Source organism: Sceloporus undulatus, chromosome 1 (genome assembly GCF_019175285.1).
Source record: "Sceloporus undulatus isolate JIND9_A2432 ecotype Alabama chromosome 1, SceUnd_v1.1, whole genome shotgun sequence".
In the NCBI taxonomy this organism is placed as follows: Eukaryota; Metazoa; Chordata; class Lepidosauria; order Squamata; family Phrynosomatidae; genus Sceloporus; species Sceloporus undulatus.
The window spans coordinates 286,110,139-286,137,224 of NC_056522.1; the positions used below are offsets into that span (position 1 = coordinate 286,110,139).

Here is a 27,086-nt window from a genome sequence, read left to right on the forward strand (position 1 = left end):
GTTTATTTATAATGCCCTTTCCATCAAAGGGCAGAACATCAAACATATATACTGTAATAAAAAATGGACAATAAAACACAACACTGTAAAATGTTAAAAAAAACCATAGTAATACAGTTGCCTCTCCTAACTCGCAGATCTGAGATCCACACCCTCAAATATCCACAGAGGGCCAACCTCCACTATTTCTCATGGTGTGTGTGCTGGGGGCATGCGCCCCATTCAAGCCTATGAGACTTGAATATGCACGAGGCTACACTTTCACGGGGTGGGGGGAGGCTGGAACAATCCCCTGCAAAAACAGAGGGCCAACTGTATACTAAAAACAAGCTACTATCTGTCACTACCCATCTCGGCCACTGTAGGCACACTCAGCAACTCAGTCCAGTGACTCAAAGAGAAAGGTCTTTAACTCTTTCTAAAAGCAGATAAGATCCTCTTCCAGCCAGAGGTGCAAAGAAAGACTGTTCTACAAATGTGGAGCCAGGTCCTGAAAGGATGACAGTCTTGGTAAAGCTGTACACATCAATGGAACTATCAATAATCCTTTGCCTGTAGATCTTAAATTCCTAGGAATCTCTGGTTTAAGCAATCCCATGTTTAAACAAATGTGGTACATTGATACATTTAAATTTTTAAGGGACATTTTTCATGCATTTAGCATCGTTAACTCACTTACCCTATTTCTTTTTTTGCTCCCCCCTTTTCCAATTCATTCTTCTCATGTTTCAAGTTCTGACTAGTTAATTTTTCAGGCTGCCTTGTCCTTTCCTCTTAGGCAGCAACCCTAGTACCGCTCTATGCCTGTTTCTCGATATTGGCTCTACTGATTGCAAATTCGAAACAACCAATTTACCACTATCAATTTAATTTTTTGTTGTTAGCTGTCGTTGAATCAATTTCAATTCAGGCCAACCCTCTGACATCTGCATGACCCCTATTCTCAAACTCTGTGCTCATATTCTTAAGGCCCAGGACTGTGATCTCCCTGATTGTTTCTAGCCATCTGGTGTGCAATCTTCCTCTCTTTCTGTTGTTCACTACCTTTCTCAGCATTATTGTTTTTTCTGATGAGTCATGCGTTCTCAGGATGTGGCCAAAGTACAAGAACTTCAGTTTCGACATCTTGGCTCCCAGGGAGAGTTCAGGCTTGATTTGTTCCAAGACCGAATTGTTTGTATTTGTGGCCATCCATGGGATCTTCAGCATTCTTCTTCAGCACCACATCTCAAATGAGTTGATTTTTTTCCCTGTCCGCTTCCTATCCACTTCCTTCTGTTCAGCTCTCACATCTGTACATGGTGATGGGGAATACAATGGCTGAATAATTCTTACTTTAGTGTTCTGATTTATACTTTAATATTTTAAGATTTTGTCTAGTTCTTTCATAGCTGTCTTTCCCATTCCTAGTCTTCTTCTGATGTCTTGACTGCAGTCTCTGTTCTGAACAATGTTTGAGCCAAGGTATTGGAATTCTTATTTCCTCATTATCTAGGTTGAATTTATGTGGATCTATAGAGTAATTTAAGTTTCCTAAGGCTTCAGCCTTTGTAAAGGAAAACAATATTTAAATATCAAAAATGTCAAAGCTAAGTCTCTTAGGGTCTAGCTTTAAATCAGCAGAGTAACAGAAATTTGCCTTTGTTTAACCATGCTCCCCTAAGAACTGAGACTGACACAAAAACAACAAACACATAGCTTTTAACTGAAAACAAAAGTTTAATAATGGCTTTAATCTATATTTACTTAAAAGGCTATATCCTAATCTAGCTAGTGAATAGTTGAGGTAAAAAGAAAACCTTATCTCACTGTCTTTCCAAAGAAAATTGAGAATGGATGAAGATAGAGAACATTCAGTTCAGGAGAAAATCTTGAGAGAATGCCTCTTAGTCCCTAAGGGAGAGTGATGTAAATCACATGGTTAGTTAGAATGAGAGAGAGAGAGAGAGAGAGAGAGGAGTTTGCATACAGGAAATCCCAATTTTATCTAAGTAGGGGGAAAGAGAATGCAAAAATCTTCCAACAGGATCCTCCATGGTCATTATTTTCTTTATATTCAGCAGTAGATACAGTCCGCACAGGGCGCCATGGGCGCGCGCACCCATTCATTTTAATGGGATGTACTGCCCCTTGCGCCCCGTGCGCGCTTCGCAGCTTGAGCGCGGACGCTCAAGACCGTGTAAAGCGCGCCCGCGTATAACGCGGGTGCACTGTATGATTTTCTTTAGTAATTCTTCCAAGTCTATGATGCTTTGTGCCAGTAGTATGGCCTACCATTGCACTTACTTCTTTAACTTTCTTTAGTAATTGTTCCAAGTAATTGTCAAGATTTCTTCAGAGGGTGTTTGCCAGTGAGAGTGTGTGACTTGTCCAGGATCGCCCACTGAGTTTCTGTGGCTGAATGGGGATTAGATTCCTGCTCTCCAGAGTCATAGTCTGCTCAAACCACTGCACCTCACTGTCTCTCCTGTTATTGTTGATTGCCCTCGAGTCGGCCCTGACTGATGGCAACTCTGTGGATGAGACATCTCCAAGGTGCCTTGTCCTTCAGTTAAGATACTCTGCTTAAGTCTTTTAGATTCATGCCCATGACCACCTAATTGAGTCTATCTGGTGTGTGGTCTCCCTCTCTTTCTGCTGCTTTCCACCTTTACTAGCATTATTGTCTTTTCAAGTGAGTCATGCCTTCTCATGATGTGGCCAAAGTACCACAGCTTCAATTTTATCATCTTGGCCACTAGGGAGAGTTCAGGCTTGATCTGTTCTAGCATCCATGTATTTGTTGTTGTTTGTTTTGTTTTGTTTTGTTTGTTTTTGCTGTTCTTGGTATCCTCAGCACTTTTCTCCAGCATCTCATCTGAAATAAGTTGATAATTTTTTCTTGTCCACTTTTTTCACTGCCTTGCTCTTACATACATGGTGATGGGGAATACAATGACTTGGGCAATATTAACTTTAGTGCTTGGTTATATATCTTTACTCTTCAGGATCTTTTCTAGTTCTTTCATAGCTGCCCTTCTCATTCCTAGTCTTATTCTTATTTCTTGGCTGCAGTCCCCATTCCAATCAATGTTTGATACTAGGTAACTGGAAATTCTTAACTGTATTGATTTATAACTATGTAACTATATTACATATATAACACACACACAATATGTTACATATTTACATATGATTTGTAAATATGTTACTATGACAGTTACATCCAGATAAAAGTGTTCAGGATTATAGTTTTATGCTATTGTATGCTGTGTGAATGCGCCTGCGCCAAAATGACACCCGGACAGCGTGGTAGAACTCAGGAGCATGCAGACGCTCCACTCTCCTGAGCCCTAAAATCAGCCCCAGGTCAGCGCTTGTGCCAGTCTGTACCGGGCCATAGTATATTGTTAGGTTTTGCAATGCCACAGAATTTTTTAAAAATGTAATTCTTGTTACCAAGCATTTATCATTTTTTTTAAAAAAATAACTAAGCAACAGCAATTACATTTACATTTTTACAGTACGTGTTAGCCAATTGCCCCCAACAAACTGAGTAGTCATTTTATTGACCTACAAATGGATGGAAGGCTGAGTCAATCTGGAGCCTTGCAGGATTGAACTCATAATGTTTGGGCTGTAATTGTTGTTAGGTGCTTTTGAGTTGATCTCAAAGTTTATCGCATGGGCCCTGAAACGGGCCCGTTGCGTTCCAAAACAGGGGTGCGCATGGGTGCGCATGGAACAGGGTGGGGCAAAGAACAGAGTTTACCACACACTAGTACGCCGCTGCTGCCACCAGGCTTTTCAATCATGTCCAATATCCATTCCAGAGGGTGCGATTTCTGAGAACTGTTTCAAAGCGTTCTCAGAAATCGCGCCCTCTGGAACACATGTAGGACATGAGTGGAACGCCCGGCAGCAGCAGCACCGTTCCAGTGTGCAGTAAACTCCATTCTTAGCCCCATCCTGTTCTGTGCGCACCTATGTGCGCCCCCATTTTGGAATGCAACAGGCCTCTTTTAGGGCCCGTACGATAAACTTCAGTAACTCATGGTGACCCTGTGAGTGAGATGTCTCCAAGCCCACCTATCCTCTATATCTCTGCTCAGGTCCTGCAGACTCAGACTCTCTGGTTGCGTCTATGCATCTTTTTCTACTTCCTTCTACCTTCTCCAGCAACATTGTCTGTTCTAATGAGTCATGCCTTCTCATTATGTGGCCGAAGGATGACAGCCTGAACACTGGCATTTGATCACTGTGCCTCTAGGGCTCCTATCATAACATAACATTCTTAACATAATTATTACCTTCTGTATCTAAAAGGAAATACATTCTTCATTTTTTTTATACAAGTAAAAGATTTGTTTGCTATCTATTCATCCATCAGTCTCTCTCAGTATATAACATTTTTGTTGATATTTTCACACATTTCTGCTAAAATAGTGCATAATTTAGCACTTTTAAATATTTGATTTAAATACCTATGTAAATTCCCTGATTTTAATAAAATTAACTATTTGCTTGATTTCTTAAGTCTTGAGATACAAAATACCTGCATTGATACTTTTTAAAAAGATGTTGCTTTTTAAGAATCACAATATTATATCTAAGTAGGTATTTTCATCCCTGTATTACCATAATATATTTTTCTTAATAATAAATAATTAGTAAAAACTGAATGGAAAATAAAATTATTTGATTTATTTGGTATTTTAATTTTAACTGTTTTCAAACAGATTGGAAGTATCTGCCATGGAATAGTTTGAGAAAGCGCAATAGACTCTTGTATGTGTCTGACTGATCTATTTATTTTTTTAAGGACTTTGCTTAATTGACTTTGGTTATGATCCAGCTCATGCTGATAATTTGAAAGTCTCATTGATTTCAGTGCGAGAGTTAAGCTTATTTTTGGCATTCTCCTGCTAAAAGCAATAGGACATAGAAGTACTTAATATTACTTCCCTCATGCCATCTCTTTTAGATTGCAGCAGTACAAAATATCCATTGTTTTCAAAGCAAATTTTGCCTCAACAAGAAATGTGAAGCCAGATTTCTTTCATGCTTTTCTTCCTCATCAACACTGTTTTAAAGTGTTAATATATCACAGGTTTTTTTAAACGAAAAGGTATTTTTAAATGAAAATGGCAAGCTCATCAGTCATTAATAGGAAATTGGATAATTAACTTAATTGCAGACAGAACAAGTGCTTCACAAAGAATACCCTATTTCACTTTCTACAACTCTCCTGTTTTCCTTTATATTAAGAAAAACAAATCCCTTAATTACAAATGTAAATTACAGCAAAAAAGCAGATAATGTTAGAAGTATTTTGAGGATTGATTTTATATGGTTTTTATGCAAGTATTCTGAAGTTTCAAAGTATAAATGATTAAAATTGATTTTTAAGTCTTCCTTCAAGAAAAAAAATCCACTTCTGAGAAATCTGTAGATTAGGTTAAGCAGTGAATGAAGATTCTACAAAGAAACAGTTTTGTGTATTGATGCCTTTAGAAATATTATTTGATAGCAATAAAATGTTCTCTGAAATTCCCTCTTGAGTGAAGAAAATGGAGTTTGTTTGCAGTAATTGCATTTCCAATCATTTACCCTCTCACTTTCCAATATAAGTTAAGCCAATTGAAGCCTGTGATTTGGTTTTGCTTAGCGACCAAAGTACCATGTAAATTGATCTATGATGCATTTCTCTAAAAGGCTTTGAAAGTTTTGAAACTGATATGGTCCTTTCTTATTAGAATCAGAAAGTATTAGGAATCATTTTTATATTTTAGTTGAAGGAAATATTAACCAAAAATGTTCTTTTTCAATTTCACTTTAATCGAATCCAAGGCACGCATTCCTGTTAAGCCCCTTGGCAGTATAAAGAGTGAGATTATTTCCACTGCAACTATCAGTGTACTTCTTTTAGTAGTAAAACCATTTAAATTCATACTAAGAACCATGGAGTATAATTTGTGAGCTGTAATATTTTTGTACTTCCTGAAATATTGATATTATATATTGAATATTCAAAGGAAAATACTATTAAGAAAAGCCTACAAGTTTACAATCCTGGCCTGTATAATACGTTGTGATGTAGAAAAACATGTAGGTTGGGCATTCCTTATCTGAAATTTCAAAATCTGAAACACTCTGAATTTCAAAATTGCTGATATAGTGACAGTTTTGTTTTCCTATGGTTTCTGTTGTTTTCTGATGGTACGCAAACTTTTTTCATGTGCAAAATTATTAAAAATATTGTGTATAAAATTACTTTCAGGCTATGTGTATAAGGTATATCTGAAATATACGTGAATATCATGTTTAGACTCGCAGCTAGTCTCCAAGACACCTTATTATGTATATGCAAATATTCCAAAATCTGAAAAATTTGAAATCCAAAATCCAAGGCACTTATAATCCCAAAAATGTTGAATAAGGGAGACACAACCTGTCCTTTGGGAGATAACTGAATGCACAATCTTTTTCTTGTGACCCTTCTGTGAAATAATTGGAGTGTCTGTACTGAACCTGGAAGTTTTGGAAAATGCATAAGGTTTCATATTTCAAAACACTTTTTCCATTAGCATAAATTCAGAGGCCCCATCTCTTTTTATAGCCACTTGGGGTTAAATGGAAGCTGTAGACTGGCATAAAATCATATGTATATTTCAGAAACAGCAAATTGCAGTTACTGTATTCCCTAACCAGAATCAGGGCTGTTGCAGATGGAAGGTTAAATTGAAATCTTACCACCCAGTTTTTCTGTGAAGAGTTGCTCCTCCAACAGAGCAATACGGAATTGAGGGGATTGTTCATGTTGCTGATGAATCACATCTTTTGTGTATTGCTTGGCTCTCAGATAGATGTATTACAGGACCTAATGATATAAGTCCAACTATCAGGTGCTCATTCTCCAGTGTAATTCAGTATAATTCCAGCTCCCACCTGCCAGCACTGTTCTTCTGCTGCCTACGTAGGACAAACAGATGAGAGTCTACAGAAAAGAGTAAATGGATGCAAATCAAACTTCAAGTATGGTAAAATCCAGGAACCACTGTTGATGACTGGAAAGTCACCATTTTTTAGCAAATGCCTTTCCAAATGTACGTTAGTGTAAGATTGTGGAGATAGAATAGATCGACAGTTTTTGTGCACACTGAGGAGTCATGAGAACAGCTTCAACAAGAACTTCAATGTCTTCTACATCTCTCCCTCCCTCTCTCTCTGTTTGGTTCACTGAAGCTTACTACTGATGTGAAAAATCACTTATATACATTTTAAACAGGACTGTCACAGATTATAGTACTTATATTTCATTGCCTTTGGGGTCTGCTGTGTACTTTTCACCCCTATATTAAACATTTACTTATATATGTGCCAGCTGAGGATAAAACTTCCTGCATCTGATAATTTGGACAGTGGTCCACAAAATCACATGCTACAATAAATTGTCTAATTTTCATGAAGCTACAAGAATTTTTGTTTTGTTTTTATTATCTTCATGGTTATGCATTACAAAACCAGAAATTTTATATAAACTCAAAGTAGATTTAAAACAGATTTTATTTCTCATTAAAAAATATATCATGCCTCTCAAAACCATTAGCATGGTTCAAGATAGTCCGAAACTGATTTTTACAATCACATCAGAATTATCATAGCAATTCAAATGTATGAAAGTTAAAATTAAAATTATATAACCCAAACTCAAAGCTCTTTATTAGTATTACTATGGGAATTGTGTATCTTTCTTTAAATTATCATCAGTCTTGCTGTATTATCAGATAATCTTTTATGCCTGTAGAATTTGTAAAAGGTAGAAATTAGGTCCCTTGTTTACTCATTTAACAGACAGAAAATTCTGTACTGGATTGACCAAACTTTAGTTCCAAACTGTGCTCTTTAAGGGATTTCAGACTTCAGCTCCCAGAATCCCAGAGTATTGGTCAACATGACTGAGGCTTCTGGGAGCTGAAGTCCAAAAATCTTTTAAAGGGCACAGTTGGGAACCAATGCAGTCCATTATAAAGTCTAAGCTAAGTGTCCCTCCTTGGTGTATTTTCCTCATGGTAGTCAATGTTTTAGATGTACGCTTACTTCTATCCTGAATGCCACATCCTTATTTTTAAAGAAGAGATACCACATTATTATTTTCCCTCATTAATTTGTATTCCATTAGTATTGAAATAGATTGAAAAGTTTAAAATCCAAGTGCTATTCTTAGCTGGAGTAAATCTATTGACTCAGTTGCTGCAAGGTGAATTAACACCCCTTTTGACTCAATGGTCAGCACTAACATTGTTTCTAGAAAATTAATCACTTTCCTTTTTAAAAGATGACTGACTGCATAATCCTAGTTTATTGCTGGATTACCAATTCTTATGTCCGGAAATCATTGGTGATCTAGCGCTGTGCACTGTTGTCTGTAAACCCTGTTGAACAAAGTGGGGATTGTGTGGATGTGAAAATAAATGTGGCATAATTTTAAGACTAGAAACTACTTGAACACTAGTTGGCAAATTCTAGTGAAAGCATATTGATTCAGTTTCCTGGAGGGTCTTATTTATATTAGTAAATGATATACATTAACAGAGAGTCCATGGTATATAGAAATCTTGGCAGGGATTTTGAAACAAAATAATTTCTTTTTGATGCATTATATTTTGTTTGTTGTTGTTCTTTAACAAAGTAAACAAGGGTCACAAACAGTTACATTAGAATAATGTTATGGTTGAGACATAAATTTGTCGAAGCAAGTAATTCCATTACTGATCGCTGCTGAAACTTCAAATTAGCCCCACAGTTAAATGCATAAGGCTCATTTTCAAGTCCCCTATTCCAGCTTGTGATAATAAATTATTCAGATTTAGAATGAACCTGCCATTGAATAGATATGTATACTTTTGTAGCCAGTAGTCTTGAGAATGACTTAAACTCTGCTGCTTACGGATCACTCAGAGCAAGTAACTTCTCATGTTGTGGAATCTTCCAGAGATTTATGTATGTTTTCACCCACACTGGGTTATCTTGGGCAAGTCACAAGCTCTCAGCCTTAGGGGAAGGCAATGACAAAACTTCTCTGAATAAATCTTGCCAGATAGGTTCACTTTAGGGTCACCATAAGTCGGAAACAACTTGAAGACACACAGCAACAACCCAATGAGGACTTCAGGATTAGGTGGGCTCTGTTAGTTTCCCTGCTTTCATGGGTTTATGGCTCAACCTTGGCATTATTGTAACGTAGTTTTTTGTGTTTAATGTTTCTTAGACTTGGTTTTCCATTGCCAGCATGGAAGGAACCCTAATGCATGAGTTTCAGAGGAGAAGGTAGCAGTCTGAACCTGCTGTGTGGCTCGATCAGCAAGCGTGAGTATTAACGCTAGAGCTGTCAGGCCTTGTGAAAATTAATGAAGCCTGACGGTTATAGAGTGAAAGGTCAGAGGCAGAGCTTGCTCTTACGTAACATTTGTGTTTTGTTGTGTCTAACAACATTTTCAACAAAGGAGAGCTTTTATATGTGAGCCTTAGATTTATCACAGGACTCCCTAGGTCTTGGCCTTTGCTTTCCCTTGTGCTGTAGCCTTGTGTTTTCCTTGCATAAAACCAAAAACAGTTCAGCTCTTTGCTCTTCTGCCTGCTTTGATTGATTTTCCTCATGCTGCTTGAATGTCCTTCTAGCCTTTGTGTAAATCAGATATGGTTTTTGAAATGTATTTTTGTGAGTGGTTAAAATGGCTGTGATGATGAGATTGTTCCTCACAAAGATTTGCTCCTTAGTTTGAGAAATACCTGGTTTCACTCTGTGCGTGAGAGAGAAAGTGAGTGAAAGAGAGAGAGATTAAATGTATCACTTCCCAATTGTGTTGCTCAGGTTTTTCCCCATTTGGAGATCATATGTGAAAGGTGAAAGTTGTACTTGGGCAGTTTAGATAATAGAGGTGTGTGCTTGCATGTATGTACATATGGGTAAATGGTTGTGAAAAGCTGGTTCTTGCTACCTATCAGATTCATTGAATGTGTTCATCAGAAAATCTGTTTTAAGATTAGAGGATGTTGAGAAGAGGAACAAGTAAGCCGAAGGATTTGAATTAAAGAGAAGAAACATTCCATTCCTATCCAACTCTGTATCTATTGACTGTGATATACCTATCAAATTCTGGAGGAGCTCGGCATGTACAAAGGGAAGAGTTCATGAATGAAAAGGCTCAGTGTGTATGAATGGAGGGGCTTTTGGTATGAATGAGGAAGAGCTTCCATTCTTGGGATTTTGTGAACACACCAAAGCATCCTTTTGTGCAAAACCTTACTTTTTAGTTACTTTATGGGCTTATGCAACTTATCCCCCCCCCCTTTCTCAACTGCTTATAGTAATTAAGTTTGCTGATCTGTAGGAAGCTTTCACACTAGTTTACACAGATGACAGCTGTGGGTTTCTTCATCTGAACAAATTTCAAAAGGCACATATGAACATTAGCAGCAAAGAAATAAATTTTCTGTGCAAAATCAGAACATTGTATGATATGTTCTGAAGCAATCAAACAGTATGTATTATTCTGCTGTTATTCTAGTTATGCTTAACATTATAATAGATGCTGTAATAAAAATGAGATTCTGCTAATCAGCTGTCTAACAAATACCCCTGTTGGGATTGCAGTGAAAATAGTCATTAAAATAATCAGGGATGTTCTGAGGCCTCCGTTCTTGATAATAATTTGAATTTCCAAGCAGTTTTGGTTTAAGAGTGGACTGTTCAAATCTTCTGTTAGCCGTTTGTCCACTTTGTTGAAACTTGATCTCAGTAATTCTGTGGAAGAAAACAACTGATATAAAGCCTTACATTCTTAAGGAAGAAAGCACCAGATGTGCACTATCTGTCTGGAAGTAGTAAGATAATGTATAAGAATCACATAACATGGGACTCCTTGAATAACTGATGGAGGCTATGAGGCCATATTATTAGGAAATGAGCCTCATAATCTGTTCCCATAACATTCAAACTAGAATCCACTAAGAAACAGGTTATGGGATCTAAAATATTATCAGTTAACTATTGCTGTGAGAGATGAAAAAAATCAAGGTTTAGTAATTATTCCCAGTGAAAAGAAAATGAATAAGAAATAAAAGATGTAGGGTACAGTGTGCCCACGTCATATGCAGGCTCGCTTTACATGGCTTTCAGCATACACTGAAAGCCACGTGGGGAGAAGGGGCAGCGCGTCCCATAAGGATGAATGGGGTATGCGCTCATGGTGCGCACACGCCACTGCACCACCACACCACCGCGTACACGAGCCCCATTCATTTAAATGCAGCTTGAGCATAGGCAGAATTTGTTTTACGCGGGGGTCCAGAATGGATCTCCCGCGTAAACAAAGGGTGGACTGTATTCATATTTGCCCCATTTGTAATGACACCACAAGATAATGCCTCCAGAAAGTCTCTGTGTCTGGCTAATGAGAAAGACTCACCTACTGTATCTGGACAAATGCGTTTTATTAGCATTAACTGTTATAAGTGTTTGTCAGTGTAGGTATTAACTGTTCCCCGATAACCAATTTTTAGGTTTGCTGTTAATCCATGGAAAAATTAACATCTCTTATATTAAAAATAATATTTAAAGTATTTAAAAAACTGAACTTGCAACCATTTAGAGTTCTTTCATTGTGAAAACACTCAAAACTATGATTGTCACTGAGTGACATTATCTGATGTCTATAAGTTTAAAGTTTAAAGGGGAATAAAACAAGTTAAACTGTATTTGTGAAACTTACTTGAAGTATATTATTTTTATGAATGAAGTACATGACAGCTATCCAGTTTTTTTACATTTTAGTTTATATATTATTCATGTTACAGTATATTACCATAATGTATAAACATATCAGACCAAAAGTTTACTGTTAAAAATTTCTGCTTTGGTATTATACTCAGGACTGCTTTACTTATTCTCTACTCATCCATTTTATCCATAGCTATTGCTGTAGTTGTTAACAAACATTTATGAGAACTACACTGAGCCCAAAGGAACCAGTTTTAAATGTTGTACACTGGGGTATTTAAAACAGTTTTCTAAAAAACCTGGTAAATGCAATTCATTGTAAATATTACATTAGCCTATTAAATGCATTCATGCCATACAGGAAGAATACCACTTTATATTATGAACTTTGTTAGACAATGGGCATTGCTATGCCTGCTCTTTCAGTATGTCTTAATATGAATGTGATCTGCAAGTTATGTGTTGCAGTTGCACTCCTATATTCTTCTAAGTAGTTCCAGGGACTGTGCTCCAAATCATACTGCAGAAATAATCTAGTTTGGGACTGCTTTAACTGCTATGGCTCAGTGCTAGGAGATCCAGGGAATTGTAGTTTGTTGTTGCACTAGAGCACTCTGACAGAGAAACCTAAATGTCTCACAAAACTACAATTCTTAAAATTCCCTAGCATTGAGCCAGGGCAGTTAAAGCTGCCTCAAACTGGATTATTTCTGCAGTGTGTTTTTGACCAGTCATGAAAGTGGGTGAGGATCAATGGACAAAGCCTTATTTTTACTTTCAGGTTTTGTGTGGTGCTAGCTATAGAGAAAGTGTGTTACTTGTTTGACTCTTTATTTAATAAACAATAACAATAATAACAACAATAATAGTCTTTTCTTTATTAGAAAGGAAGTAAAATTGAAACTTGAATACCTGGATAGCCCATCCTGCGGGACCTGTGCAAAATTTTGAAACCACTTAAGAATTGTTTTTTTGTGGGTTTTTTGGGCTATGTGGCCATGTTCTAGAAGATTTGCTTGCTGATGTTTCGCCAGCATCTGTGGCTGAAGATGCCAGCCACAGATGCTGGTGAAATGTCAGGAAGCAACTCTTCTAGAACATGGTCACATAGCCCGAAAAACCCACAAAAAACCATGGATGCCAGCCATGAAAGCCTTCGACTTCACACTTAAGCATTTATTGCAAAGCAATAAGTCTAGATACACGTCATTTCAGTATAGTGGATGATTCTGCCCTAGGTAGTTGTGTGCTTTAAGCCCTTTAAAGGGATTCAAGCATATAACCATTTGCCCATAATTATGTTCCATGGGTTGGATAAAAGAATTCATTTTCATTAGCAGTAATCTATGAGGGGAGTTCTCTTCAGTAAGAGAGGCCAGATATAATTGTCAATAATAGAAGAATTGTCAAAATTGCTTCTTCCCTTAGAAACTTTCTGTGGACAGAAATCATTGTGTCTTCTGAAGAGAAATCTGGATCCATATCTATCTGTGGAATTCCTTTTAAAATCAGTAAAATGAGTTTTAATATGAATATGTATATGTAAGAAATTAACTTACAAGATACACACAGACACACACATCTATCTGTGTGCAGATTCAAACTGGTCCTATAGATATTTCTTTCCAATTTGTTACTATTCGACCTTTTCCCCAGATTGGGATTCAGACTGAAAAACATTGTTCAAAATCCACAAAATACAAAACTGAAAATACAATCAAACAATCAGAAAAAAAATTAAAATCAGGTTAAAACATGTATCATTAAAACACAAACACAGAGACACCAGCACAGTAATTAGCAATGTCCCATGCATTGTGTTGGATGAACCATATATCATGACTCTTCCACTGCCTGTCAGAATAAAAAAAGTCTTTGCTTGTCTACGAAAAGAGAGTAGAGAGACTTCCAGTCTAAATTCTCTGTGAAGGGAGTTAGAATGAGGAGAGATTTTAACTGGTCACACATTCAGCATTGCCATGCCTCCTTTAGCATGAGGAAGAGCAAAGGAAAGGACACACTTTGACAAGAAGTATGTCCAGAAAGTTCTTGTTTGTCTCATGAAACTGAGTTTACCATCCAGCATATTTTATGTGCTGCTTCATTACAGTGTTTGACCTTAATCAGCTACGTATTCATTTCCAAGAAACTTTGTAATCAGTGAATACTTCAAATACATGGCTATGATCTCATAATAACATTTTAGAGATAGGTGATTATTATACCCAATTTGCAGTTGGACACCTACAAATTAGGAGATACCCCTGAGACTGTCTGTATTTATTTTCCTGTTGAAATAAGGGCAAGCTGTACAAGCCCAGAATTTGTTGGTTTAGCTACTGAGGTCAGACTGGCTGCATGGTTTTCTAGGGAACTATATTGAGGATAAGGGCAATGGTTCGTGCCCTCATTCCACTTTGCTTTTTGACATTGTCACATCTGTCAGATCTGATTGTGTAGCACAATGTTTGTTTATTTTTTATTTATTTTTTAAAAACCTGTTTTTATGAAGTTGAAAACTAGCGAAATAAGCAATGGTTTAATTGTGGGAAACAGTTCACATTAAAGACAAATGCAGGTATAGCTGAGTTAACTAAGCAGATTTGTTCCTAAGCAAGGCATCTTTAACAGAAAGTTTTGTACCAGAGGCAGAAATAACATAGAAAGAAGATTTGGTTCTATACCAAAGGTGGTTTTTTTTTTGGGGGGGGGCACAAACAGCAGCAGTTCAGTGCCTTTCAACAAACATTTTGTTGAAAACCAACAAAGCACACTTGTGAAATGCAACAACCAAGTCTGGTAAGCCTTACATACCTAAACAAAACATTGCAGAACTTCTGGAAACTGCTTGAAAGCTTATTTCAATTTTTCCCCATGCTCAGGGTAGCTGATCAAGCTTATGTGCGTTCCCCTTTTCTCTCTGTTTTGTTGTTCATGCATGCTCAGTAAGGGATTCTCAGAGTACATGCTATTTACCTAGTCTCTGGTAGGCAGGCACATGTCTAATTGCTGAATTAGAATTAGATTTTCTTCCAGATCAAGCTTTATTGCATTGTTTATTGCATATATGCTGCTGAAAACCAACATCAAAAGTGTCTGTTTCTTCAGCACTTTTTCAACATCCTTCCAATGCTGTGCTGCTAAAAAAAATTCAACTAGTCAGAGGATAAGGAAGAAAAAGGGCTGGGGCTGTGTGGACACAAACAGACTTTGTGAAATGGGGCTTCTTTGTCAGAGGTTTTGGTTCATGAAACTTCAGCAACCTCACCCTTTTGCTAAAAATGTTGGTGGACAAAAATATGGCAAAGCCACACAGTAGATAGTGAGAAAAAGAATGAGCCAATTATTTCAGAAGCAATTATGAAGTTGATAAGTCTTTCAGGTTGTTTTTTTTTAAATGTAGAGATCCATGCTTTATTTCCATTATGCAGAAAAAGTAAAATATATTTCATGGTTGTGAGTGAAATTCTTCAGAGACATAATACTAAAACATCAGCTCCCACTCTCTTGTGGAGATTGACATTTAGCTAGTTATTCTGTAGGTATAAAGAAGTATTGAACTTAACACATAATACTAACTTGCTAATAAATCTGGAATAATTTACCATGCTCCATCTCTATAGTCATTGTCTCCAGTGGATAAGCATGCAAAGGAATGGAAGGTATTCATTCTCTTACCACTAATCAGTGATTAATCCCTTGATTGTAACTGTCACAGTGGTCAAAAGATATCCAGCCACATTAAGTCATCTGGAGGAACCAGTTTAATTCCTGAGACTTATTAAAAATATTGCTGTACACACCTTTCTTTGGCACAATTATTTGACAATTAAATATGTTGTTGCATCGAGTGGGAGTAATGGCTTTTGCTTTATACCGAAATACAAATATATCCAGTGTGACCCCTAAATGCAGAATACGTTTTTGTTGCGGAACACAGGTGTGTTAATGAAGTGCTTTCTGTTGTTGTTTCAGGAAACTTGCCATATGAATATAAAATAGTGATTGCTGGAAATCATGAACTGACATTTGATAAAGAATTCATGGCAGACCTTGTCAAACAGGATTACTACCGCTTTCCCTCTGTGTCCAAATTGAAACCAGAGGACTTTGACAATGTTCAATCACTTCTGACAAACAGTATTTACTTGCAAGATTCTGAGGTAACAGTTAAAGGATTCCGAATATATGGTGCCCCTTGGTAAGTCTCAGTTTAAATTTTCTCTGTTTGTATATATGATTAACTTAGTTGTACATCAAATTTTTTACCTCAAGAGGTTCTGTCATTTCCGTTTATAAAGCATTGAGAGTAGGTGTGAAACAGATGTTCCTATGAGTCAAATTCTTGTCTTGATTTTTATGTACTTGTTTTCTTTCGTAAATTTATTGGCATCCCAAGTTTTACATGAACAGAGATCCTGAACACTTTATATTTGCTGAGAGAATGCATACCAACGTAACAAGTATTTTCTATACTAACTCTGCATGCTTTTTGATTACTTTAAACATGCCACAATACTGTTCAGTTTATTGTGACTCTATTCCCCCTTACCTCTGTAAGAAAAATGTCGTAGAAAAACCAAAACAAGTCCATCATCTGATCGTTGTAGTCCATGCAAAGAACGGAAACATGTATGCGCTTTGAAATATACTGTTAATGAAGTCTGTCATGAGTGGCTTGTCCTCCCTTTGGCTGACAATTTGCTAAGTAGATATTATTTATATTTGAGATCTCTGTTAGTCCATCTATATATCTACTTATTATGGCTGAGGTCTTCTTCTTTAACCTAGTATGAAAATAAAGTGCTTGTGTTTAATATTTCCAAGAAAATATGAACTATTCTATATACTCATGTATATGTCTAGAAATTTTAGTCAAAATATCAACCCAAAAAACTTATCCATGGAAGGTCAGTGTGAGTACAGTGCTCCCTTGCTATCTGCGGATCCCCCCGCAGATAGTAAAAACCGTGGGACCTTAAGTCCTGTTCTTCGTTGCTCCATGTGCACACACCCATTCAGAAAGCCAAGGCTTGCCCTCCACAGAAGTTCAAACTGTGGATGGCAAGCCCATGCTTGCCGTGGGCACATTGTACTATACTTTAACTCTTATCTAACCATCACCTTCTCTCAAAGTAGAGTAAGGCAACAGTTTAGTCTGTCCTGGGAGCACCTAAAAGAAGCATCAACCCTCTCTACTCTCTCCAAAGTGATGCCACTTCTGGCATTTTTTGAATGCCTGGGTGAGAAAATGATGTTAGTTTCTCCTGAAAGAAGAATTAGGCCATGAAGAATTTGAATAAGACATTTGTGTATGTTTGTCAGCTTTGCTGGGTTAAACCAGGCAACATTATCACATTAAAATTAAAGACTATAATATATGCTGACATGGGGGTTACCACCCCCTGCAACCACCCCTTTCCTTACCAGATCAGGGCCACAGCAACCTCACACTGCAACCCCAATCTGGCCTCTAGAGGGCACAAAAAGGAGCTGCAAAAACGGATCCTTTTTGTGCTCTTCAAAGGGTGCCATAGCTACGGTGGCGTGGCTGTACGGCGTCCCTTCAGCGCTGCATCATCTGGACACAGGATCAAAGGTGTGTTATGATGATGCGCACCATCATGGCACCCTGGGCGGAGTTAGGGCCTGCATCATTAGGACGCTGTGCCCTGACTCTGCCCACAGGCCAGCCTATCAGGCTAGTCTGGATATCCCCTTCGTCACAATTTTCTTTGCTTTGCCTTGTCATACTTTTTGACATGTGTGCATTTTCATGCATATGTTCTTTGTCTGTCATATGTAAACCTTTAACCACTGCTGTCTCTGAACAGCTGCTAGTAATGGACGTGTTAGATGAGTCCAGTAACTAGCAATGGTTCAGATGATGCCATTTTCTGGCCAGATAAACCATGGCAAAATTAATAGTGGCTAACCAGTCATTTAGGCATGGAGTTCATCTAAAATACTTAGGTAGATTCTGTTTAGAATGAGAATGAGAAATGTTACTTACCCTTCTGTAATTCTTCTAGCACTTTTGAGTATATCCGCAGCAAAAGGAAGAAGAAGGAAATGGTAGGGCCACTGCATGGAAAAGATGGCAAAATGCTAACAGGGTACAGAGAAAAGGCAGAATTACTGAACACCTTCTTTGCTTCAGTCTTCTCAGAAAAGGCAAAGGGTGCTCAATGTGAGGATAATGGAGCAGAGGACAGAATATGGGAATTTCAGCACAGAATAAGTAAAGAGATAGTATAGGAATACCTGGTTAATCTAAATGAATATAAGTCTCCAGGACCAGGTGAACTACATCCAAGAGTATTAAAAGAACTAGCAAATGTAATATCGGAGCTATTGGAAATAATCTTTGAAAACTCCTGGAGAACAGGAGAAGTGCCAGCCGACTGGAGGAGAGCAAATATTGTCCCCATCTTCAAAAAAGAAAAAAAGAGGATCCCAACAATTTTCATCCAATTAGTCTGACATCAGTACCAGAAAAGATTCCAGAGCAGATCATTAAACAGAGAGTCTGTGATCATCTAGATGGCAATTCCATAATCACAAAAACTCAACATGGGTTTCAGAGAAACAAGGAATACCAGACAAATCTAATCTTTTATTTTTTTTTTATTTTTTTTTCTTTTCTTTTCTTTTCTTTTCTTTTTTTACAAAATTACCAGTTTAGTAGATGAAGGGAATGTTGTGGAAATAGAATAGTGCACCTGCTGGAAGCTGCGCCGGAAAGACTTCTCCCACACCCCGGAAGAAGCAATGGGGTGCATTTCTAATGGGGCTTGAGTTTATGCGTTTTCCCCCTTATGTGGTGGGGTCCTGGAACAGATCCCTCGCACAAGGGAAGGGACAAGTATACATCTTGATTTCAGTAAGGCCTTTTGGCAGGGTTCCCCATGACATTCTTGCAAACCAGCTAGTGAAATGTGGGCTAGACAAAGTAACTGTTACATGGATTTGTAACTGGTTGACCGGCCGAACCCAAAGGGTGCTCAACAATGGCTCCTTTTCATCCTGGAGAGAAGTGACCAGTGGGGTCCCACAGGGGTCTGTCCTGGGACCAGTGCTATTCAACATCTTTATCAATGACTTGGATGACAGAATTGGGGGCATATTTATCAAATTCACAGATGACACCAAACTAGGAGGAATAGCTAATACCCCAGAGGACAGGATCAAAATTCAAAATGACCTGAATAGATTAGAAAGCTGGGCCAAAGCTAATAAAATGAATTTCAACAATGACAAATGTAAGGTACTGCACTTAGGGTGGATAAATGCAATGCATAGATATAGGATGGGTGACACTTGGCTGAACGAGACTACATGTGAAAGGGATCTGGGAGTCCAAGTAGGCATGGGTCAACAGTGTGATGTGGCAGCTAACAAGGACAATGCAATTTTAGGCTGCATCAATAGAAGTATAGTGTCTAGATTAAGGGAAGTAATAGTACTACTCTATTCTGCTCTGGTCAGGCCCCACGTGGAATATTGTGTCCAGTTCTGGGCACCACAATTCAAAAGGATGTTGGAGCGTGTCCAAAGGAGGTTGACTAAAATGGTGAAGGGTCTGGAAACCATGTCCTATGAGCAACTGAGGGAGCTGGGGATGTTTTACTTGGGAAGGTTAAGAGGTGATATGATAGCCCTTTTTAAATATTTGAAGGGATGTCATATTGAGGAGAGAGCAAGCTTATTTTCTGCTGCTCCAGACACTAGAACCTAGAGCAATGGATGCAAGCTACAGGAAAAGAGATTCCAGTTCAACATTAGGAGGAACATCTTGACAGTAAGCACTGTTTATTTGGGCCCAATAGTTATTGTTCTTCTTTCTTTCTTTCTTTCTTTCTTTCTTTCTTTCTCTTTCGAGAAACAGTCCAGGGGCCAGCTGCTGATGGCTAGCAGACTGTTTGAAAGAAAGACAGGAGATAAATTTAAATTGAGTGAATTGTTTAACGTGGTTTATAGAATATTTTAAAAGTTTGAACCAAATGCAGCCTCCAGAATCCCCAGATATTGGGGATTTTTATTGCCAAACAAGAGGTAGTAAATTGCTCCTCCTAGAGGTACCTGTAAATGTCCAGGTGCAGTAGTGGACCTTTAAAAAAGATTACAAGGTCTTCCTGTACTGTTCAACATTAAAAACAACAACAACAACACACATTTTCTGAGAAATATTTCTCTCCCACCCCTTACTCTGTCAACTGTGATACCCACTGTCCATAGGGTTCACATTAGGGCTGCTTGAAACTGGGCCAAGGGCTATGGGTTATCCATGCCTGTATTATCTGGTAGGCATGAATGGTTCATGGGCTGAGCAGCTAAGGTGGCTCTTCTTCACTTCAGGGTCAGATGTCCCCATTGCTTGGTCCATAAATTACTACTAGCTGAATTATATTTCTTTATCAAACTTGGCAGTATCTTTCATTATGAGTTAGTGTATATATGATCAGTTCCTTAATTCTGTGCATTCTGTTAAAAAAAGAAACTAAAAATGATAGCATTTAGCATCTTATTTGGGGGGGAAATTACATTGTTGATATATTGTAATGACTTTGGTGAATCCTAATTGGCAGAGATCATTAATTTACTTCAAGAATATCTCTTAAAGACATTTAAGAGTCCTTTGCCCCCAAGTGTCTTCATACAATTGATTGAAGAGGACAAGGGCATCTAAAGGCCTTAGTAGCACAGTGTGGATTTGAGGCTAAAGCTAGAGGGCTAAATGCTCTGCAGTTCTGGAATGTTAGTAGCTAAGATTAAGAGAATGAAGTTTCATGTTAAATGTGTGAGCTTCAGGCAGAGACTGGACATTTTTACAGACCCCTTCTGAAATGAAATATATGGGAAGGAAAGCTAGTGGAAAGAGGTCTGTAGTTATTTCACTGTGAGGGGAAAATAAATATTAAGGTATGTGCTGGAGCAGAGGATTGTAGTAAGGTGTACCATGAAGTGTGGCCTAATTTATCTCAACAAAGCCTAGGGGCCATTCCCACTGGCAGTTTAAACTGATTCCTGATTTGCCTTTGCTCCGTTTTGGAAAGCGATTCCAAAATGTCCCTTGTTGCCACTATGAAAGGGGATTTTTTTCTTACTCTGAGTAATCACTTTTTTTTTGCCATGATTGTCATCTCTAAGCACCGCTTTGAAATTCCCCCATCAGTCATATGTGACGTCAGCGGCAGCCCAGGCAGCCTGGCTTGGAATTTTGTTCTTTTTTGGGGGGGGGGGGGGGGGGGGGGGGAGGCAAGGCCAGGGAAGATGGAGAGAAGGCTGGGGAGGATGCAGGCAAGGCTGGGGAGGATGGAGAGAAGGCCAAGGAGGCAGAGAGAAGGCAGGGGAGGACGCAGGCAAGGCTGGGGAGGACAGAGAGAAGGCCAAGGGGGCAGAGAGAAGGCCGGGAAGAAAAGGTGGACGAAGAAAAGGGCAGGGGAGACATTTTTTAAAATAAAATAAAATTAATCGAACAATCGGTAGAATGGTTTAACAAATACTTGCCTTCGCAATCTATCGACTTTTCAATTAATTTTATTTTCTTAAAAAACCTAAAAAGGCAGCACTGGGTGTGTGTGTGACATCTCTGGGGGGAGTGGTGGTACACACCCCTCTACCATTTGTCTCTTCCCTCAGAATGAATTGATTCTGATCTGGCGTTCCCACTTATTGGACATGCTTCAGTATCCATTCTTCTGAAAAGAACCACAAAAAAACTGCTATCAGGAAAACCCGGGTTTTTTGTATTTGCCCTGCTTTAACCCAATTGAAATCGATCCAATAAGGATCAGAATCTATTTCAAGTGGGAACGAGGGTCATATACCCCGAACTGCAATTCGGTGCAAATTGTAGTGTGAATGAGCCCTTAGTATACTTATCCTAATCGCTATACAGTAGATATAAGGTAGCCCCATGAAAATCATTGGATATTTTGCCATTTATTTCCACAGGGCATGAAGTATACCTGCTGAAAATCCAGTAATGTGTTTTCCACAACAAGAAGCATAATCTAAATCCAAATATTTTGCTTTAAATGAATCAAGTTGATAGACAGAAAGATCTTGTTATCTGTTATTTTTTCTTATGACAAATCTGCCATCATATTATGCAAAGAGAAGCACTTGTTGATAATCCACCAATCATTCTTCTTATTATTATTATTATTTTAAAAAATATTGCTATGAGTTTTAGGATACTAAGGTAAGTGAAAATATAATGGGGATGTGTTTTGAAATTAGGGCTTTTATTCTGTTGTTTTAGTTCTTATTCATATCTAGACAGGTTCCTCATTTTTTCCAGAGCTGGCATCTGGATTGTACTTTAGCTATATTCAGAAGCCCTTCTGCTTTGAATATTACATGCATGAGGATCTCAGTAGTGGACAAATAATTGGAAGGATATTCCCTAACTAGAGGTTGTGAACAGAGGAAGTGGCTGTAGCATGACCTCCTTCATTCAGCAAAATCGGGTGAACACTTAAACCAGTATTATATTTGCCAATTCTTGTCTGCATTGATACAGTGGTACCTCGGGATACGAAATACCCAGGTTACGAAATTTTCGGGATACGAAAAAATCCCATAGGAAAACATTGTTCCGGGTTACGAATGTTTTTTCGGGTTACGAAAAAACTTTTGGTGCTTTTTTCGGCTTTTTCGCACGGAATCGCGGCTTTTCCCCATTAGCGCCTATGGCAATTCGGCTTACGAAGGCTTTTCGGGTTACGAACGGTGCCACGGAACGAATTAATTTCGTAACCCGAGTCACCACTGTACTAGGATTATTTAAGGCAGGAATTGCTTTTAGAAAGCAAATGGCCTGACCCAAATGTGATTTTCTTGTGTAAAGATGTAGTTTGTATCAAGCTCTGATAAACTGTAGTAAATACTGTACATGTTTCTAGAATAATTGGTAGTGAGGACACTGAAAAAAGGAAGCTGTCAAAATGTACATTTTTCTTTAGGTTAAGGAGAGTAGCAACCTAGTTTTGAGGATGTCATTGCTAATACATTAATGGGAGTTTCCATTCCTTTTAAGATCAGTTCTAGAACAAATTTGAAAACCAGGTTAAACCGCTGATCCAATGCTTGCCATTTTTGAGACTGTGTTAGAAGAAATAACATGAGATTCAGACAAGGAAGATTTAAAATTTAATATAATGTAATGGTGCATGATGCCTTTAATTTCTCAAACCATATAGATGATCCCAAAGGAAGGTTGTTTGTGATTAATTGTCTAATATGACACACTGTGAAAATTTAATGTCTTTGAACTCACCTCTAGCTAATGACCCACTTTTCTATTTGAAGATATGAAACACATTTTGATGTCAGTGTCTGCTTCTGAAACAGCTGGGTGGGAGTAGGCTTAACTTTTGGATGGAAACACTTTTCATGTTTATTAGTTGATGTTTGCCAAATGAAAATGTCTAGTGAAGAAACTCTTTACCCTCTGCATCAGCTTGTCACTCACTGATCCTAGGAGATAATATCCAAAACAGAAGCCAGTTCTGAGTAATTCTATGTGAATTCATAGATAGAATAATGTTTACACTCTAGAGCAGTGATGGCGACCCTTTTAGAGACTGAATGCCCAAACTCAGTGGCATTCCTCCACCAGGTGTTACCAGGTGCCGGGGCAGGACTTTTGGTGGGCAGGACTTCCAGGGGTGAATCTTCTGCCTTCTGGGGACAGGGACCTGTGGGGGCAGGATTTCCAACTTCCAAGGGCGGGGCTTCCAGGGGGAAACCCAAGGCACACTCTCTCAGCCTTAGGCTCGCAATAGGAAACCCCCCTCTTACAAAACCTGCCAAGAAAACTCCCATGATATTTTCACCTTAGGGTTGCCATAAGTCAGAAATGACTTGAAATCCCCCTCTGACAAAGCTTGCCCCATGATAGTTTCATCTTAGGTTCGACAGGAACTGGCGCTTGGAAGGGAGGGTGCTCTGGACCCATAAGTTGGAAATGACTTGGAGGCACACAACAACAACAACAACAACAAAAACAAGCATAATGAAGCACAGAAGGCACAGCACTATAACAAGAACAAAGAGAGACAGTGGTTTGAGCATGCAAGCCAACCCTTTACCCTGAAGGCCCTTATGCCTCCCCACCCCTCTTTGCCACAGCCTGGATCTATGAAATACATCTGCCTGAGATCCTGGGAAGATGGAGCTAGTCTAGATCTACTAAACTGGGCTCGAAGTAGATCAGCATGTACAGTGCTTCCTTATTTTATGCGGGGGATCCGTTCCAGACCCCCTCCCCACATAAAACAAAAAATGTGTATCCTCAAGCCCCATTACAAGTAATGGGGCTTGTGCTCGCAGCGGTGTGTGGCAGCGGCAGCAGAAGAAACAGCACTGCTTTCAGCATATGCTGAAAGCAGAGTATAATGCGCCTGAGTATGACGCAGGTGCACTGTATATCCTGTACACCACCCTGTAATCATTAGCGCTGTCAAAGGCTGACAGTTTATGCAGAAAGCACACTAAGGCTGTAATCCGTCATTTATTTATTTGTGAGTAATGTCTAAATACTCTAGAGTTATTAATTTTATTTTTGGAAACTAAGCAGGGTGAGTCCTAGTTACTACTTGGATGGGAGACCAGATGAATACTGGGTATGGTAACCTATATTTCAGAGGAAGCAACTTGTAGAACCATCTCTTGAGTATTCCTTGTCTTAAAAAAACCCTGTGAAATTCATGGAGCCACCATAGGTCAACAGGTGGCTTTAAGGCACATACACATACACACATAAGCACTACTGAACTCAGTAGAATTTGCTTCTGAGAAGATATAGGTAGCATTTTTCTGTAAAGACTTTTCCTTCCACCCCTATATTGATACATGGGTTGCATGTATTTATGACACAAATAGATTTATGTTCCATGCTGAAAGCTATATGTGAGACTGTCTAGACAGCTTCCTTAAATCCAATTCTCTTATCCTGGGTTCCAGTTCCAGAAGAAATACACTTTTCCATCCACATTTACTGTGGTTAGGGGCACAGGACCTCCATGAATGTGGAAAAAACACAAATAACAAAAACACTATGTTTTTACCTGAGAGAACACCTCTCTAGGAATCTCTAGGTCCTCCAGTGCAACTCTGTGTTCAACATCTGCCAGACACTGGCCATAGCATTGCACTGGAGGAGCTACAAATGCCTAGTGGAGTGTTCTCTCTAGGAATCTCTAGGTCCTTCAGTGAGACTTTTGGTTAAAGTTGACCATAGAGTTGTGCTTAATTGGTTATTGTAGAACCCTAATCTGCGCTGCACTCAACACATTTATGGACTCTTGCACTGTCCAATGACACGTTTCATGCTCCCCTTTATTGGGCATTGTCTTTGTTATGACTTCATAGTGATTTTCCTTTTTTTACTTTTAATGGGAAAAGGTTCTGATTTACTTGTAGTTCTGAGCCAGATGTCCTCAGATGAACTTTCATATAGCCAGTTCAATAGGTTATCTAGTCAACTCAGTGAACATCGCAGCTCATATAGGGGTTATGTATATGGATGGATGCACATGTTCCTGCGAATCCTCCAGAAAATCTGCTTATGCATGTGGAAGGGTACATACATGCATAGATTTCTTAGTGAATCAGAATAAGTCTCTACATTGTTGACAGATTTTTTTTAAAAAATGTAGTTATTTCCCACTTACTTGAATAGTAAAGATATTCTGAATCTGTCTTTGGGATGGATTGGATGCAGATGCATTGAGTGAAGAGACTGGAACTCTAAAAAAAAGACAAGATACCAACTGGTTTGACTGACATCTCATCTTTTAGGGCTTCCATTTGGAATTTGGAAAAAGAAAAAAAAATCCTGAAACGTTAGTGGGTTTAATTTGAAAGGGATCATACCATGAATTAAGAGCTGCAATTCTCAGTGTTTCTGTCTGTCAAGAGGTTTATAAAGAGTAACTGCCATCAAATTGGGAAAACTCACTATAAACCATGTATTTAGAAAATGTAAATTACCAATTCAGTGCTGGTATAGAAAAGAAATATCAGTCCATATTCATTACAGGTGATTTCTCATGGTACATCTGAAAGCTTTTTAAAGACCTAGGGGAATTCAAGTAGTGCCTCCTAACTTACAATTTAGGAGAATTTGTATGTAGAAAATAAGTTACAACACACAGGAGCATTCATGTGTATTTGCAATTGGAATGTGTAGTGGTGCATATCTACAGTCTCTAAGGTGTAGAAAAATTTTGTTTTGTCTGACATGCTTGGTAATATTTAATGCCATTATCTGCAGAATTGCTCAAAGTGGAAAAACAGCTGCTGAAGTGGGGATTGGTAGATGTAATGGTCAAGGGGAGACAGGCAAAACACCTAGAAAAGGAAATGGTTTCCCTTTGTCAAATCTCCTCATACAATAAAAGATCACTTAACATAGCATCACAGTAGTGAGGTACAGTAGTTATAGATACTTTACTTTACACTCACAATGGAATTTCCAAAAAAGATGGTTGTGTGAGTTTATTCCAGCACAAAAAGAGGAAGAGGATCTTGTGGTACTAGAAGGTTTACTATAACACATGCTTTCATGGATTACAATCCATTTTATCACAGCATAGAATTATGGTGCAGTGGTTTGAGTATTGAATTAGGATGCTGGGAGACTAGGTTTTGAATACTTGCTCAGCTGTAGAGTGCTACTGGGTGACTTTTGGTCAAATCTCACACTCTCGGCCTAAGAGGAAGGCAAGAAACCTTGCCAAGAAAACCCTATAAGAAGGTCATAACAAGTTGCAGACAATTTGTAGATACGTCATAAAATGCACATTATGTGCAGTTGTATGTATCATATAATAGATTTAGTATGCAACAAGGGTTTCCTTCATACATTACATTCATGAAGACAGGCCACTTGATGTGTGAGGTCCTATTATTGACCACAAATGTCTGAAGCAGAATAACTAAACAAAAGCAGTTGTTTGTCTGCAGAGGCTCTGTCTGCAGAGGCTCCTTTTCAGTACTATCTCTCTGGCTTTGCTTCACGAACAAAGATTCAGGAAGGACTCATCCCGCGCTTTGTACAAGCGCGTTGGTGGCTAAAAAGGCCAAACTGGGACAAACAGGTCCGGTTGCAGAAAGCACAGCAGAAAGTCTCCTTGGGTGATGTTTCCGGGTTGTGGTTCTTTCTGCATTGTCGTTTCTCTTCAAGACTCGTTCACTGTGAGCTTTCGAAAAAGGCTGCAGCATCATGGATAGTGCATCTCCATGCCTCCCGATGCGAGGCCAGGGCAGACCATTGTTGGTGATCAATTTGGCCAAGCTTGAGATGTTGTTTCAG

The 27,086-nt window shown here is 38.5% G+C and overlaps 1 protein-coding gene across 6 annotated transcripts in view; it reads left to right on the forward strand.

Annotated features, from left to right (window-relative positions):
* The window catches only part of MPPED2 (metallophosphoesterase domain containing 2), a 200,408-nt gene that overhangs the window by 76,458 nt on the left and 96,864 nt on the right, over positions 1-27,086 (forward strand). For all 6 annotated transcript variants that reach the window (XM_042439489.1, XM_042439530.1, XM_042439522.1 and 3 more), the window contains exon 4: positions 15,737-15,962. In XM_042439489.1, the coding sequence (XP_042295423.1) occupies positions 15,737-15,962 (226 nt within the window). The remainder of the gene's footprint in view (positions 1-15,736; positions 15,963-27,086) is intronic.